General features: G+C 43.6%; 1 protein-coding gene across 1 annotated transcript in view; it reads right to left on the bottom strand.

The window, feature by feature from the left end:
• The window catches only part of LOC120842248, a 37,838-nt gene that overhangs the window by 9,202 nt on the left and 10,386 nt on the right, over positions 1–18,250 (bottom strand). Inside the window, exons 10-18 of the mRNA XM_040213279.2 lie at positions 17,833–17,987; positions 16,689–16,796; positions 14,423–14,527; positions 12,421–12,550; positions 10,252–10,370; positions 6,835–6,901; positions 5,080–5,200; positions 3,830–3,930; positions 1,423–1,532 (exon numbers count right to left, since the gene is read on the bottom strand). Coding sequence (XP_040069213.1) covers positions 1,423–1,532; positions 3,830–3,930; positions 5,080–5,200; positions 6,835–6,901; positions 10,252–10,370; positions 12,421–12,550; positions 14,423–14,527; positions 16,689–16,796; positions 17,833–17,987 — 1,016 coding nt within the window. The remainder of the gene's footprint in view (positions 1–1,422; positions 1,533–3,829; positions 3,931–5,079; positions 5,201–6,834; positions 6,902–10,251; positions 10,371–12,420; positions 12,551–14,422; positions 14,528–16,688; positions 16,797–17,832; positions 17,988–18,250) is intronic.

Raw genomic sequence — 18,250 nt, 5'->3', positions numbered from 1 at the left:
GGAGGGAGAACATGGATTAGCACGGCTTTTCACCGTCGTCTTCTCAGTCATTCTGGCTTCGCACTCCCGAAATACAGTCTGGGGATCGTTACTGCATGCCAGAACAGCAAGGCTCATTTCAACTAGCGTGCACAAGTTGCTTGCAGTGCTGTCAAAGGCACGGGCACACTGTTCTGCACTGTGCTTGGCTTGCAAAAGCTGTCTTGCAAAAAAGCACTTTTTGAAGCCACATGGTTGTGCCCGTATTTGTCGCAACGTGTAGGCTCGTGTTTCAAAATATTTTTAATGCGAAAGCATTAACTGCCTCATGAAGCTAGCCAACGTCATCAGTTTGAAGTGCGAAAACGGCACCTTAAATCCTTTCTCCAAGCAAAGCCAACTCTCAGCTATGAAACAACATGCAAAGCCTAGACACGGCACCTAGTTTCCTTGATTCCAAATTAGCGAAGTAAAGCTGATGTATTTTCGGCTTCAATCTGATTGGCTGGTGCGTGTTGACAAGGCTCCCATTGGCCGCTGCGCGTCAGTTTGAACGATCGCTCACCCGATGGCGCTGTGTGCCTGCAAGGCAGCGGCTCCACCATTCCACACCCAAGGTCAGCACGCCATATGCCGCAGACGGCAGAAGGGAGCGAATTCACAACTCATAAGAAGTGCTTAGGTGTACCTCGAGCCTTTTTTTTTTATGGTGTCCTGTTTCTTGGGCAGCATTCTCGTAATTCAAGCTCAAGACTTGGAACTCTCAACTCTATTTGTCAGACTAGAGTCTGCACAGGATATTTAGCAGCCAATTGGTGTTCCTTTTGCATATAATTTCTCATTGTTCTTTATTTTCTTCTTTCTCTGTTTGGTATGCACCTAGACAGCCCCAATACAAGTGTGGTAAATAAAGCCCTTTGATAAAATTCATGCTTAACATTTCTTACAAGCATTGTGCAAACATGCGGGAAGCGTGACATGAGCGAACACTCCGCCGCCGTTTGCTTTCAAAGGCCACACGAGGAACGGGTGCTTTTGTCGCTACTTGTGAGACAAACATGACAATATCAAGGGGCTTTAGTGGCAACAGTTATGTTGATTCAAACTCCAGAAGGTCACAAACTTTGCTCAAATTATTGGAAGTTTGAATTATCAGAAATTTGTCTCAGTGTGATGCAAGGTAAAATTATGATTTGTTATATGGATGGCTACACATTTGAAGCAGACATCTAACGATTTTATCTACCCAGGCCTTTCAATCGTGAGCAGGTATGCTGCACATGAAAGACTGGCGAAATGTAAGAGAAAGTTTATTCATCCCTCAAAAATGTTGTCTATTGTGAGACTGTTTAGAGAGTGAGTGACCCCTTAAAGTATGAAATATCCAAGTTTGAATTATAGCGAGCCTACCGTATTCGTTAGGTGGAAAAATCTTTCACTAACCCCTGTTTCGCCGTCGACTTTGACTTCAAGCCCCTTCTTGACTTCGGCTTGAATACTGTCGAGCACAGCGGAGATTTCTTTGTAAGGCAGCGACATGTTGGCTTCGGACTCTGAAATGGCAATTATTAATCTTAGGCGCCGCGTTACCCGTGGCAGAGTAAACTATTTCATTAGTGCCTGGTATTTGCTCGTTGCCATGTACAGATTGTGTGCCCCTCCAAAATTTTATTGTTTTCTCTGCAAAAGTAAACTGTGCATCACCAAACGCTCATTCTTTACCCAAATGTTGCACTGGTGGTCCGTATCGGATACCAAAGTTGCATAGCTCACCGTCGTTTTATTCAGAAGTCGTAGGGAATTTTCTGAAACTTTCAACGGGACAATGGGGCCTTGTTACTGGTGTCAGACGCGATTCATCTCCACATATAGGTCACTATTTTCCCGTTGAAACTTTCCGAAACTTCTTCCAGCATTCATTTGACACCATAAAACTTATCGTAGATTGCCGTGCACAAGTTGTACTCCACAAGCACCAACATGAATGGATGGATGCTAACGGCTGTACCCTTTATAACGGGCAGTAGCTTGCGCCACCTAGCCTAGGTCCCTTTCTCAGTGTTGCCAGTTGACCCTTTCAGTTGGAGCATTACGGTAAGCACCAGACAAAGGATTTTAACCTATAGTTTAGGTTACTAATTCAGCCACATCTATCGATGTGTCGAGCGCGTTTCGGCGACCATTGAAATTTCGCCAAATTAATGCCTTAACCGTTCTGGACAAGCCTAACTCGTCTATATGGAGCCGTCCCCCAACCGTTAAAAACGACTATAACTCGTCTGTTTTCCCCGGTTCACGCACTCCAACATTTTGGACGAACCAGGCTCGCTCATGGCTTAGATTGCAGCTGTGTGAACAAATGGCAACCCTGAATTTTCTTAAATTTTGCTATCATTTGTTTGTGGCTAGAAATATGATTTTGAAGGCAGCAAGCTTGAATTTGAAAACAACAATAATGAAGTGGCTGAGAGTCAGAAATTCAAAAAAAAAAATTGAAAACGGTTAAGAAGTTAAAGAAAGTGGCCCGTTTTCCCACGGATTGAAATAATGATGCCACATGGCACGGTTTTGTGTACATTCAACACGCACTGCACCGCCCATAAGTTAGTAGAGCCTTCCCCCCCCCCCCCCCCCCTCTCCCTTAAGCTGGTAGGAGATTGAGCACTGGATTACAAATGGACCTGTCGCAAAACAAGCAGTGCAGGTACGGAACCGGTTGATGACGAAAAACATGCAGCGAGCATACCGACAGCATGCTCTCCTAAGGGGGGACACTACCTGGACATGTCTACTTTTGAACTGCTCACTCATTCGGCGAGAAATTTGCCGGTGGTGTTTGTAGCCATATAGAAGGAGGGCATGCAAAGTTTCAACCCTGTGAGCCAATTTTATGAGGTAGTATACCCTCAGAACGTAGTTTTGTATGGAATCTGCTCAAGGAATCTATCGTTGAGAAATGGTGTTGATCACCACATAGTTTTCTGATGGAATGCATACCGGAATACTTGTTGCCGGTTACTAGGAAAAGAAATGTAAAAAAATATGCATTTTTCAAATAAAAAAAAATTCATGAAAGTTTTTTTTTTTTTTTTTTGCATTTGCTAATTACAACTTTTTATAATAAAGGAACATGAAAATGCAAAATCTAAGTTCATAGTAACTGGCTCGATAAAATTTTGGCATATAATCTGCAAATATTGAGTCTCGGTAGTTTCACACTGAAACAGTAGTTTTACTAAGGTGGGATTTGCTGCCAAAAGTGAAGCTGAGATAAATGCCCTTGAAGTTTCTAGACAATGTTTTAAAAATTTCTTTTCGCAACTTAAATGTCAGAAATTCTTTCCAGCAGTGTAGGTGATGTCTTCCCCAAACGTCTGATATACTGCCATTGCTTTCAACTATTTCCACTTATGGATGACGAGTGCTACGCAGTGCAGCACACCTCACCAAGATATAAAGAATAATTATTTTTGACATTGTTTGTCCGTGCACATTGACGAGACTTTCTGAGAGTGTTCCTTGTTATTCATACATTCCAAATCTCTGCAGTTCTGAATATGCATTTTTTGGAAAAAAAGGTGCTGTAACAAAAAAGGAAAACGGTAACAAAACGTTGTTTTAGCAGTCGGTGTTAAACGCTCGCGCCAGATTATGCTCTTTCCGGCGCTCCAGAACGAACAAAAAAAAAAAAAAGCGTTGGGAACAAGGGGTCAGATGTCATCACCCTAATGAAAGCGCACATGAAGCCATTTTAGGTGAGGAGATGGCGTCGCGTGGTAGATACTGCTGGGGCAAGGTACAGGACTGCACGCAGCGTTTGGGATTTTTTGTGGGCTGGTTATGCACTCACTGTAGTACTGCTGGCAGCCATACACAGTGACGGGCTTTCCCCAGAATAGCCTCAAGGTTGTTGGGGCCATGTAGCACTCATGGTCGCAGTAGAGGAAAGTCCTGCGTGAACATGGAGTGTTAAACTCAAAACATGGAACTAAAAAAATAAAAGAAAACATTTTTCTACAGCTGTGTGGATGGGACACGAATGTCCCAAAGAAAGAAGAGTTTTTATGCAATGTTTATGTCGCGAGACATATTTTAAGTTCGGCGAGATTGTGATATTTTTTTCAGCACATGGACCCGTTTTGGATCCATGTTTTCAAATTGCTCCAAGAGACACTGACCTCCCAAAAAGTATGTTTTTATGTGCCTGTACCAGGGTGTAAAATAGACAGGTGGGGAAACGGCCCATAGAAGCCTACCGCAGCGCCGTGACCGGATTGTGTACTCATCTGCTTGCGGGTACCGCCGATTTGCGACAGATGGCGCTGCGGCGAGAAGAAAAAAATCAGAATCGGAGTTACATGGAACTCTATGGGAGAGTGCGCAAAACAAACCGAGAGCACGACAGTCCTCCACTGAAGATTTACGAGAAACCATCTCCGTCAGTTTAGCCGGTTGCCACCGGTCGCCCGCCCGGAGTGAGAGTTTGCGGTGCTCCACATAGATGGCGCCACAAAAAAAACAAACCGAGGGGGACACAATCCGGTCGATCATTTGGCTCTCGTTTCCCCACCTGTCTATCTTACACCCTGGCCTAGACTGTAGATACATGACACAAAATGAACTATCATATTGCAATACTATATTTACAATGCAAGTTTCATTTTGATTGAGGAATGATTTCAAGACATGGTTCTATTTGGGCCTGGCATGCCATTCCGAAATAGAAGCTTCTTGTGACACTCAGAATGAGTCTCAGGGCCATACATAACATTGCATTCAAAATTATTTTCTTCAGGAAAAGTTTATGTTGTGATAGACACGTTCTATCCAGGTACTTCGAAAAAATATTCTCGCAGCGTTCAATGTCTCTTTAAAGGGGCTCGACACCTTGAGAAAAAATTCTTTTTTGCTAGAATGTAACCTGTAGAAACCATCCAAGGAACATTTTCTTACTAAATATGATGGAGTCAAGATGAAAGCAGGGTACTGGCACGGTGGAACGCCACTTCAAAAACATAGTAAACGGCACAGTTGGAATCGCGGCCAAGACCGAATATGTTTTGTCGGAGACGCAGGACACTTTTTGTCGGAGGCACTTACAGACACATTTGGTCGTTGAAGCACTCCTGGGCACATTCCTCTTGCGAGGGCATCTTGACGAGATGTTTCATACTGCTTCCGGGGAACACGGAACCCGCCGATTTGAGCTCCACAAACCTCGCTGCAAAAGTAATCCTTCTCGTCACTGTGCGTAGCTCTGTGTTCGAAACCACTAGACATACAGTCTAAGCTCGTTATAACAGACCTTGGTTTTGACCAAGATTTCAGTCTGTTGTAAAAGGAGTATGTTGTATGCAGATATGAAGTTGAGTCAATGGTACATAGAGGAAAACTAACCGAACTTCACAAATCAGTATGTTATATCCAAATGCCTGTTGTAACCAGGTCTGTTATAATGAGCTTAGATTGTAATAATGAATGTATGGGAGCAAAGGGAACAGTGTTTTCCTCACTGCCAAAATAGACTATGCATCCCCGTCTGCTTAGTCTATGTCCGATCGTAGCGGTAGAGACCAGGTGCCAAAATTTTGGAACTTACTTTTTTCGGAAATTTTTGTCGAAGAAATGAGTACCGACAAAGCCCGAGAGTCGACGGAGAACGCTGCCGAGATTGTGCCCCATTTTTGCAATGAAAATCGCCTGTAGCTGTCAAATTAGGTAACAGCAAGTTCTGGAACTTTGGCAACATTTGGGTAAAGACTGAGCGTATGACGACGCATTTCCTGGTTTTGTGGCGAGAAAAACGCGGTTTTCTTTTCTTGCTTGGGCACAAAGAGAACACTACATTTGTAGTGGGAAAACCTGGTGCTCACACTTAAGTTATAAAGCCCAGTGAATGTTAAAAGTGTAACGTATTTTCCAGTGTATAAGACACTTTTTTCCAAACTTTTCGGCAGTGCGTCTTATACACAGGTGTGTCTCGTATACTAATTTTTACTTAGAAACTTGCGAAAAGTGGGGGGTGCATCTTATACACCAGAAAATGTGGTATGTAAAAGGGTTGCAAATCCTCCATAAGTAGGGTGACCAGACGTCCCGTTTTGGCCGGGACTGTCCCGTTTTTGAGGTCCGTTTCGGCCGTCCCGTCTTTTTGTCCCAATAAAGAATCATGTCCCGTTTTCGCAGGAGTGCATAATTTCGAAATTGGCACAAAGCGAGTTGAAGCAAGTGGACACTATGCCAACTTGTTACGAGTATATTTAACCAAAAAAAACGTAGGTACTTTAAAATATTTACCCAGTAAAATTGAGAGAAACTGTTCTTGCCCACAAACACGTTTCTTTGTATTGACTCGTCAATAGAAATATTTTTTTTTTGTTACTGAATACAGCACGCATGTAGTACGTTAACGCTTTGAAATAGCAGATCTTGCATTAAATTTTTTCTCTAAATGTCAATCTTTAGTATGCCCCCCTCCTCCCTCTCCTCCTCTTCTACCTCCCCCCCCTCCGGGCTGGGATGTCCCGTTTTCTACCTTGAGGAATATGGTCACCCTATCCATAAGCCATTACAACAAAAATGTTAGTTTAGGTCGTCCTGACGTGCATGAACAAAGAGACCGTCTTCACCTGGGACAAAAGTACAGACACACAAGTTGCTGCTAAATAAACTGGGAGTCGCTCTCACTAATTTGGAATCAAATTATCCATAACCCGATTATGATTGGTGACGTTACGGTTATTCTCTTTCTTGCTCTCTACGGAATGTGTGCCGGCGCAGTGTGTTTAAATATCATCTCGTCCCTTTCCTGGTTGTCGCGTCACGAAAGTGAATGCTGCGTGCCATGGCACTTACTGATGGCGGCTTGCTCGGGAAGAAGGAGGCCCACAACATGGAGTGTAGCATTATCGATGAGACCAACCTGCCACGAAGAGAACAATTGGAATGTTGAGTTGTACGAGGCATTGTCTCAAGTTCTGCTTCCGCTGCTCATTGGGTATCCCATGCTGATGGGAAACCGAGCAGAAGACCAGCTTTGGCCTACTGCCACGGGACGAAACTTCCGGGAAGAAACTTGGCTTAAACGGGGCACGTTTATCCACAAACTATGTGCTATATCAAAATCAATTGGTTGATTAATTCGCTTTCCAATAGTAGTTCCAAATAATACGCTATTTAATATTCGCTTCAAGATAAACTGCAACCGTCGAATGAACTTTTTTACTGAGCACCGGTGAACTGAGGAGAAACGGCCCTCGTTGAGCTCACTTTCACGGGTGTTGCTTCTCCGCAGTGCGCACCGGTGCTCGGTAAGAGGCGCACCCAACGGGATTAACCCGCCCCGATTAACACTTACAAAAGTATGAATATTGCAGTCACGTGCTAAGGAGAAAGGCACACTTTCAAAGCGGGATGGTGCATGTGTGAGCTTGATGTATTTAAAAAAAATATGGGAACTTTGTGAATGTTCATATCTACATTACATTAAATTTTTCAAAATAAAACTGGCTATTATGCAAGAGTATATGTTAGGCAGAGATGCCCTGACAACTGGTGTTCGTCGGTCATGATATCTTCTTTTTTTTTTTTTAATTCGGGATTGAAGAAATAATTGCGAGGAGATTTATAAATCACTTTTATTAGGTATAGCTGGGCACCTCTATAGGTTTATTTTTATGCAGATTGTGTGGTTGCAGAACATTTATGTGTATATGAGATGTGTCATCCTAATGTAGACATTGGATTTCCCGGAGCGACAGTTCATAAATATACACCCTTCCAAAGAAATGCTCCTAGGCCGCTGCCGTGCTGCTAATGATGATGCATCTGGTGCGACTCTCGCACCCCCTATCAGCTAGAGATTTTCTGCCACTCTCTTGGGCTGTAGAGACCTACTCACGCGATTCTCCACCTTGAATACGGTTTTGCACCCAAACTTTTCCGGCCCCTCTTGAAAGTTTCTACTTAATTTTTTTTTATGCACGCTGCATATCCTTTTTGTGTTACCTTCCACAGTGAAAAATAGGGCTGGCAAGTGTAGAAATTCAGGTTAGTTGGTAGTGCCTGCCATTCAAGCGTTTCTGCTCGACATGCACAGAAAACGAAAGAGGGGAAGGAAGTTGAACGGCCCTCGATGCCATTTTGCGAACAGTGACAATTGTTCTCCCCCCTTCAAGAGATAAGCCGCGTAGGGTCCTTCTCAGACTCAGCCAAAAATAGTTGTTTGGGTTTGGAACAGGTCAGTCAAATCCGTTCCTTTGCCTTGGTGCTGGTGTGAAAAAAAAGAAGCTCTCCCCAAAATGTGCCCCAAAAGAAAGTCCTCTAGGATTCCGCCGCGATCGTCAAGGTGTGACTGTCGCTGACACTGTAGTGCCGTGTTATTTGAGATATTTCTCAAATAAATCCTTTTTGGATAGCACTGCACCGTCTGGTACATACAATATATTGTTAGAACGTTAACACCTGCTAAATTGTATGTCCAAGTCCTGACCATCGGTAAACACGTTATTTGTGTGCATGAAAGATGCGTGTCTTTCGGCTATCTTTTGTTGTAAATTATTTTTGACCACTAAGCGCTTTGTCGTCTGACACGCGGCTACTTGGGCGCCGCCGTCAAAACTTATCGTAATATAAAATGAACATTCTAGTCGCATTCGTTCTGTCGCACGCATACCCAACAAAAATAGTTTACAATTTTTGCTTGTTTCAAATGTGGTACAACGCTTTCTCAATGTCCTTGAAAAAAATCCATAAAACGCAAAAGAGTGCAGGAAAAGACGAGTATCTAGCCGCCAGCAAGTTTGAAGTTCCGCCTATCAAAATCACAGTCCACTCGATAAGGGTTAGCAGGGACGCCTGTAAGAGACTAGCCTCGAACCCAGTGTTTGGGCTCGAAAAAGGTTCTTTTGTTCCTGGGGCCGAGTGTTTCTTGGAAAGGTGTATAGGTTGGAAAAGGTTATTTTTTATAAATGGAGAAGTGGATGTGAGAAAAAAACCATAATGGTTTGAAAGAATAGTTTTTCCAAGCTTTTCACTACTGTTGCATCATGCTTAAATGAAAACCCGGCTAAACTTGTGAAGCATGTTTCCAAGCTTCCACTTGTCTATTTATCAGCTAATTTTAATTTAACTATATTTAAAGACTGACCCTAGAAAAAAGTTCAACGCCTTGGGACGGCAAGTAAACAACAAATTTGACGTGAAATAAAACCTATGATGCCCAGCTATACCTAATATGGTGAATTTACAAACCTTGATATATGTGAATTTCCTTTCTTAAATGTCAAATTTAAAAAAAAAAGATATCACAAATGATGAGTGCAGTTTGTCAAAGCATCTCTGCAGTTTAATTTTGAAAAATTTACTACAATAAGCATATCAACATTTAGAAAGTTTCAGTTTCTTTTTGCATACACTAGGCGCGCGTGTGCACCATCCCGTTTTGAAAGTGCACTTTTCCCCCAAGCATGCAATTGTAATCTTCATACTTTTCCAAGCGTTGATCGCGGCGGGTTACCCCTTTGAGTGCGCTTCTTACTGAGCTCCGGTGCACTGCAGAAAAGCAACAGCTGCAGAGCTCGTTTCCGTGTATGTTGCTTCTCCCGACTGCACCCGTGCTCGGCCAGAAGCGCACTCAACAGGGCTGACCCGCTGCGATTAACACTTCAAAAAATATAAATATCGCAGTTCATCTGGAAGCGAATATTGAATATGCAGTGTATTATTTAAAACTACTATTCGAAATTTGCAATATTCGCACAACACTACAACTGCAACAAAATCAGAATGCAAAAGAAATGAAAACTACAAAAGGAATGTCCTATTGCAATGAAGTCGTAACGAAAAAATCTGGCTGTTTTTTTTTCAGTGCGGCGGGGAGTATGTTGATAAAAAGTTGTTAATTAAACAGTACTTTAGATTTACTGTAATTCTTTCTTTTGCATTGTCATCAGTGATGGGATGAATTGAATAATCAATCCGCCATGTTTAAAAATACATCTATAGTGGTAAAGAAGAACTATTATGATTTAAATCAAATTAAACAGATTTAAATCAAATGAATTGATTATTTATTTTAAAAAATATTTAAAAAAAAATCCTAATAGTGACTATACCTGTCTTAAAACGGTATCGCTCAATGTACCTGTCTTATACCGTCTTGTACCCATCTTAAACTGATAGCCTGATTTAAACTGCCTTAAATCACTCAATATCCTTCTGCGAAAGGGGGTAACGCCAAGTACGAGACTTCCCTGGAAGGACGAGGCTCACCTGGAGTCGTGGGATTCGCAGCGGAGAGATCTCGGCAGCTGTGTACATTTTTTCCCAGAGGGTTTCTGACAGCTGGGTGTAACTCTTCCAGATGTCTGTTCCCGACACCTCCTGGTCAGCTGAAATATGCGGGTTGCAGATGCATTGTCTCAGGACCCCCGTGACCGTTCCTCACACAGGTGCCATGTGGCACCACATCGCACAGTCATACTATAGTCGTGCTATGCAGAGGGCAAGTTGTCTGCTTCTTGCGCAGGAGTTGCATTGACATTGCAACGATGCCAAGCTCCGATTGGCCATGATTGAAATGGTAGTGGATAGACCTCAACGCTAAATCCCTCAAGGTCTACTCACTATTTTTCTCAATTAGCCAATAAGAGCCTGGCATTCCGACATCCTTGCAACCTCTGTGCAAGAGGCGGACAAACTCGCGCTTCGTGCCTTGGACAGCACCAAAGCGTTGTCGAAGGTGGTAAGCTCGCGCTGGAGGCAAGAAAACTGAAGTTCTTATTTCGTCGGTGACTAGGAGTTATCTCTACCGCTCATAATGCATATGAGCTTGTTTTGCATTTATCGTATTTTCCAGTCTATGAGTATAAGTTGCATCCCCGTGTAAACATCCAGTTTTCTCAGAAGAAAGTTGGCATACACGGTGGGCCACGCCTTTGTACGAGTCTCGCTTGGTTACAAGGTACCACGAAGAATGGCACGCAGTCGCTGCAGCTGCGGGCCTCTGCTGCCATGCTTCGGATGGTCTTCGGACCGCCGGAGAAGTGAGTCTTCAGGTGTGCTCTGCCATTCCTTCTTTCTCATAATTGTCAATGTCTTGCACACTTAAAGTTCAAGTTTGTAAAAAAAAAAAAAAAAAAAAAAAACGAAACACCATATAAGTCGCACGGCTGTGTGAGACGCTACCTATACGCTGTCAAATGTGGTATTTTACTGATTAGCTTATTTTGTGCCTCGCCTCATTAATTAGCTTTCTCCGCCAACAACCGACAAGGTTCTGAATTTATTCTGAATTTAGGTGTGACCCCTGAAGCGAGGAGTTACTTTCGAAGTGGAGTTGTTCACTCTGCTTCGGTGAACGTGTGCTTCTTACTGCTGTTTGCAAATGCTTAGGTACTATCTGTCATATTTTGATGCTCGAGTGACCCTTGGCAACCGTTAAATCTGGTACATACTACCGTAATATCTCAAGAGAGAGATAGCCCACCTAAAATCAAGATCAAATCAAGTGAAAATGAGGAGTGGGCTAATTTTCAATGTATAAACAAAAAAGTAAAATAAGACAAAAATCTTTTAGCAAGTGGATGTGAAGGTGCGTTTATGCTTCATTTAGGCAACTACTGAGATGAAAAGGTCTATAATAACGGTCAAACAGTATTATGTCCACAAGAGAGTGACCACCGCAGCCATACTGGCAGTAGCGTCTAATTGACTACAGAGCCGTCTCTGTAGTCAATTGGGAAAGTTTGGCCAGTGGGTGTGCCGACGAAGGCGCCGGAGAGGAGAAAAGTAAATGAAAGGGAGGAGAGCGCCGAAGGAGCGAGAGAGAAAGAAGGGAGCAGAGAGGAGACGACCGCCATTTTTTCGCAATGCTGTTGGAGACTGGTCGGAGAAGAGCACTGCTGAGGCTACGCGTCGTCTGCTACGGGCCGACTTCTTTTTCGCCTGAATAAAAGTTTGTGGCCATACGTCAAGAAAACTTCATTTATTAGCTTTTTAACCCACCGAGGAATGACAGTACTATATCATTTTCTTGCCAGAGCCAGCGAGATTTGGATGCCAATCCCATGCATTCTGCCAGGAGAATGAACGAAAATGGCGGCCCTCCCCGCTCAGCTGGGAGCGGCCAGGAGTTCACGCGCATGCGCTCATGCCTCTCGCTCTGTGCCGTGTGCTGATTGGCTCACTCGGGAGGAGAGCGGTACGGCGACGAGATCATAGACTGACCGAACTCTCCCCATATACAGCTCTGATTGACTAGGGTCAGCAGATGCATCATTTAGTTTGTTTCTCTTATCAAGTCTGAACAATAGTAAAAAGAAAAAAACAGCATTATTGAGCACGAAAAATAAATATTTCATGCTAAGTGATTACTGGTGATTTTTTTCTGAAAAACAAATTACAGCTTGTTTTCATTTTAGAAACAGGAAAGGGGCATACTCATCAGAAACATTTCGAAGTATGTCTTGCTGACAAAGCAGTCGCTGATGTCCATATTCATCAGGAAGCCTTGGTTGTATGTCTTTTCCTCAGTAAAGTCGAAATAACTGACAGCCAGGTAGAAATCGGGCTGCAACAGAAGAATGATGACAAGATTGGTCCTACAGGTACAGGAATGGTGATTGCACACTTCCATTACAAGACGTGCAGTGGAAAAAGTTCTTAAGGAATAAAAAGCTTTTGCAAAAAACATCCAAACAGAAGAAAGAGCAAAAACACCAAACCCGAATTTCGCTAACTCGAAAAGCTAACATTAGTTTTGACGAATGAGACATCTAGAGTGTCAGCACACGCCAAAACTAATCTGAATTCAGGAAGAAATGACTAAAGACGGTACCAGAAAACAGCAGGCTATTCTTACGGCATACAACCTAAAAGCTTGGAGGTTTGAGGACGTAATGCTAGTAAAACAATCTTATCGGTTTGAATCTGTCAATAACAAACTTTTCATAGTTCGTTACAAACTTGAGTTGCACTCATAAGTGGAAGCAACAAGAGCTCGACTCTTACAGCACATGAGCAGGGTTCCACCTTCATGACTGGAACTTTTCGGGTTAGTGTAAACCTGCAAATTGTTTGTTTGGTTTCTCATATTCTCTAAGGTGGCCTTCTTGTCTTCTCTTATGTAAAGTGATTTTGCCCAGTGCTAATGGGTTCAAGCTAAGGAGATTCTACTAAAAACTTAAAGAAAGAACTAACCATGCAAAGGTTGTTCACGGTTGACCGGGACTTTCGTTCCTAGACAGGAGATGAACAACCTGACAAGCACGAAGCCATGTCGGATTTTCAATGTATTCCCCGTACGCATCTAGGCTCCGCTGCCATTCTCCTGGCCATTCCATGATTCTTTTAGCGTACAAAAGACCAAGCTGCGTGACTCCGGTCGAATTTATGTGCTCGTGCGGTTCATTCATCACCAGCTGTGTCGTCCTTTGCCAAATTGTTAGCACCATTCGTGTTGTGCTTACAAACTTTCCAATGAGCTGATTTCACTTTTTCCTTTCCCAAATATTTTATTTTGCACCGCTGCTCATGGTGGAAAGAAATGTGCAGACAGATTTCTTTCTGCTATAGCTGGAACAGCTGAAGAATTACAATAAAAAGGTTCCGCGAGGACGGTGATTTTCTGAGCTACCCCAACTACAAACTATATTTTCGGAATCACCAGCCTTTACCCGTTCCGATATGCTATTTAGTATCACGAAATTCAGAATAGTTATTGTAAAATTGGCAAGTGAAAATGATGCCAAAATCAACATTCAAATATACCCGCGCTTTTCAGTTCCGTGACGTCGGGGAAAGGCAGGCTTGCAGGTGAAGCCGGCAGTCTAAAAACGGAGTATGCCGAGCATTTTTTTCGTGCTGCTGCGCGGGTGATGGAGCAAGCTTTCAAAGCATTTGTTTGACATCATAAAACTGCTTGTAATCAGTTGGGAACAAGGTCTACAGTTGGGAACAAGGTGGAGACTTTCACTTTGAAAAACGCAGTGAGGACCAAAAGTGCAAATTCAATAACTTTGCAAAAAAAATTTGATTTCGGCCCAATATTTCGGTTACTAATTTAGATATGTTTGTTAGTGTGTTAGCAAATTTTAAGGCAAGTTGAGGACTACAAAGAAAACGCCGGAGACAAAAGTTTCATCTTGCTGCACTTGTTCAGCGATTTCTTATGGACAAAAGTCCCGGGGAACCTCGAACGACCCTTGTAGAAGGACGGAACACGGACCGCATTTCTTTCGTGGTGTTCGTATTCCACCCTTCTACATTTAATTTTTACGATCGACTCGCACACCCCAAAAAGTAGACTCTACTATTCTTAGCTTTGTACGCTTCTTTGTATGCCTCGCAGCGTACTCCTCTGCTGGAAAAGATGGGATGTCTAATTATGTCCCTTTCCTGGGGACCGTGTGCAGAGCAGATGACGTTGGGAATGCAGACTTACGGACCACACTCCGGTACTGTATATGTCATTCGTGGCACCTGCCATCGTCCTGTAGACGGGCACAAATGTCTCGTCTTCTCCGTAGCTCGTTGCATGCCACTTGAGCTGGGTGAAAAAGCAGGCGTACCTGGCTCAGATTTTGTTACGATGAGAGTTCTTCACTAACATGAGAAAGCCGTTTCACGCGTTTGTTTTTGACTGTGACCGGGTGTTTTGTGATCCTTCGTAATTGTTAAAACACCGACGCCGTCCATTGGGTAAACTTAAAACCCTTCCAACCCGCATGTAACTAGACCAAAGGTCTTGCAGTATTTGCAAGATTAAATCTATTTATGATAAATAGTTGCTCATAATGTTGTCACAATTATTTAATGCCCATGGTGAAAGAATTGTGCGCAAGAAATTATAAAAATATATATGCTGGTCAGAAGTGTTCCAAAGCTACCTGACTCTGGAGCGAGTTTTTTGCAAACCCGTAGAGGCCGGTTCGCAAGTTTGTGACTGCGACCGAGCATTGTGATTTCTTGCGACTGCTTACGCCGAGAGAAGACACCGCAGATCAGTAGAACGCGCCGCCACACTGGCAGCATTGTTTGGGCATCTCTGGAACCATTTATGACTAGACTGAAGATTTCCCAGTATTTGTGAGGTCAAATCCGTGCACTATTCATGAGAAATGGTCGCTTATAACGTCATCGAAAAGTATTTCGAGCCCACGATAAAATAATGGTGGGTAAAAAAAAAATTACGAAAGAGACCCAGTTCAAAAGTATTATAGGGCTGCCCAACAGACGATGCCCGTGCGCCAGCAGTTATGATAAAACACAACTCACTTGGCACAGTAGAACGCAAATATGTGAACCGACGTTAACATGTACATGTACAACAGATTGTATATTCCTAGATTTTCGCAAGGCTTTCGATACTGTTTCGCATTCACTTCTGCTAAATAAACTTAAGATGTTAAATATAGACTTAACGGTATCAAGATGGATTGAAAATTATTTGCTAGAGCATTGTCAGTGTGTATTAGTAAATGGTAAAAGTTCGACATACGTTAATGTTACATCGGGAGTCCCACAGGGCTCTGTCTTAGGGCCGCTTTTGTTCCTAATATATATCAATGATATTTCCTTGGGTATTTCATCTTGTGTTCGGTTGTTTGCCGATGATTGTGTGTTGTACAGAAAAATTAGTAACAAAGATGATATCACCCAGTTACAAATAGATTTAGAATACATTACTACGTGGTGCTCTACTTGGAAAATGACTTTAAATCCCAAAAAGTGTGTGCATTTATGTTTTACTAAAAAGAAGAAGAAAATTTAAACCCAATATTGTATAAATAACAATATAGTAAACAAGGACTCCAAGTATAAATACTTAGGTGTCACGTTATCAACTGACTGTTCGTGGAATTCACATGTGGATGACGTGATTGTAAAAACTGGCAGGGCGTTGAACTTTATTCAACGAAGCCTGAAATGTTCACTCCCTAACTTAAAGGAAACCGCATATTTAACATGTGTTAGGCCAATTTTGGAATATGCCTGTGCCGTCTGGGACCCGGAACAAAAAACATTAATAGACAAACTTGAAAAAATACAAAATAGAGCTGCTAGGTTTGTTCTGGGACGTTACGGGCGGAGAGAGAGCTGTACTCAAATGAAGACTGAACTGAATTGGGAACCTCTCTCAGCCCACCGTAAAAAAATTGTGTTTAAAGTTTCTGTTTTTGATATTTAAAAATAAAACTGGAATTAACAGTGAAACTTACTTAAAAGAACCATATTATATTTCTGAACGGAACGATCATGCTTTCAAAATTAGGGAGTTCCGCGCCAGGACAAGCATGTACGCCAACTCTTTTTTTGTTAAAACGATACGAGAGTGGAATGGGCTGTCGGAGCTGCAAGTGTGCAGTGAAAGTGAAGATGTGTTTTTTTCAGCGTTGTAACCCCCCTGCTGTAACGCCCTCGGGCACTGCGGGGTAATCTCTGAATAAAGAATAAAGTTTGCAAGTATGGTCATCGGGCGCCGCCATCTTGCTCGCTTGGGGTTCGCTTGGGCATGGCCGTCATCCGATTACGACGCCTCAAGGTGTCGTAATTGGATTACGGCCGTGCTTAAGTGCACCCCAAGCAAATAAGATGGCGGCACCCTTAGGCTGTTCTTGCAAACGTGTATATATACAACTCCACGAGCAAGTCGACGTGGTTGGACACAAGAAACGTGCATCTTCCGTCATTTCATGGTACATTCTCACCGTGGTGATGTAGAAAGTGGTTACAACACGGTTGAGTAACAGACCACTTCGGTGCACGTTTTCTTGGACGGATTCCCAAATGTCGCAGGCCACACCTCGCATTACGGTCTGGAAAAAAGACAAAACCAAAGCTCAGAAAGTCGCATTTTTGAATCGTAATAATCGCCATTAGACCCTTTTCAAAAGTGTGCGCCACCTAGAGGCTGCTTTGCAATTATCTGATTCCGCCGTCGCTTGGGCGTGCACTCCGAGCATGTACTGGACATGAGGGCTGTATCGGTTTTCGGCGAGTACTCGGTTACGGTGACTATAGCAGCGAAAACGGTGGCAATCAGTTCGTCAAACAACATTTTCTTGTCGGATCGTTTCGTTGACGTGCTACATTTTATCGACGCTTCATTTCGCCGAAAGGCTTTCTGCATTTGTTTTATTGGCAGACCTTGCGACGTTTTGTTAAACGCAACCCCGCTGTTTTCACAAACAAACTTTTAGCGTCTCGAAGAGAGAGACGAGGGGAGGCACCAGGGCTCGGGTAAACACGTCTCGGCGAGTCGTGCGCCAGCTTTCAGCAGGTTAGTAAAATGTCGTCAACGAAATGTCGCAGGGGCACATGTCCACGAAACGTACTGTGTCGACAAATCGTCTGTCCATGAAACGTGTGTCTACGAAAAGTTCTCCATGAAATATGTTTCCATGAAACGATAGGGGCCTTGGCGAAAACGTACAACGGCGAAATGGGCAGGTGGCATTACGGCACCTGGAGCGTGTCTCTGAACTGGTTTGATTGTCGCATCCTCGAAAGCGGCCCCTCCATTTCTGCCGGACGACATCGTGAAAGTGTCGCGCTGTCATGTGCCGTGATCCTGGCGGTGGCATGACAGCGGAGGCGGACACGGCAGATGTTTGTTCCGCCACAGGTAACTCTGCAGCCAGATAATCGATGAAACCCAAAGCAGACGCGAGTTGGGACGTCACGATGACGGCGACCTTCGCGTCCGCTCGCCCTTTTCGCCGACTAGGCCACCAACTTATTCTGTTTCACTTAGGACACTTGAAGTGATGTCACTTAATATTTTTGCCCGGGAACTGTGTAGCTACAGTCGCAGATGGGCTAATAGAATTTGTTTGGTGATTGTGGGCTCACCTGCCCGGCGTAGTAAAAATCGCCCGTCAAGGCCAGCAGCTGGGCCGGGCTCCTCATGCCCACCACTCCTTGCTCGGCCATGGAGACGGAGAACTCAGACTCTGACACATGCTGGATCGTGCAGCTGTCATCCTTGCTGAGCTTGTACATGACGCCTGGAATGGGAGGTTCCGGGCCACCACGCGGATGTAAGTTTTAGGGCAACCGTAATTCTCCGACTAGAGAAACGGGACATGGGGGGCAGTTTAGTGACGTTTTGTTGGGAAGCTAAGTCTCGCAGCTAGACATCAGATAGGAACGCCTGCTGTTCCCGTCCTGTCAGTGACTGTGGTAGGTTCCCTTCGAGTTTTCTCACACATATACAGATTATAAGGCTGCCATATCTGGTTTCGGCAAGGACTTGGCCAGATCATAACGG

The sequence above is a fragment of the Ixodes scapularis genome, unplaced genomic scaffold (genome assembly GCF_016920785.2).
Source record: "Ixodes scapularis isolate PalLabHiFi unplaced genomic scaffold, ASM1692078v2 PGA_scaffold8__174_contigs__length_109621045, whole genome shotgun sequence".
Lineage (NCBI taxonomy): Eukaryota > Metazoa > Arthropoda > Arachnida > Ixodida > Ixodidae > Ixodes > Ixodes scapularis.
The sequence above is the reverse complement of the archived record's forward strand: the minus strand, read 5'-3'. Positions and strand labels throughout refer to the sequence as shown.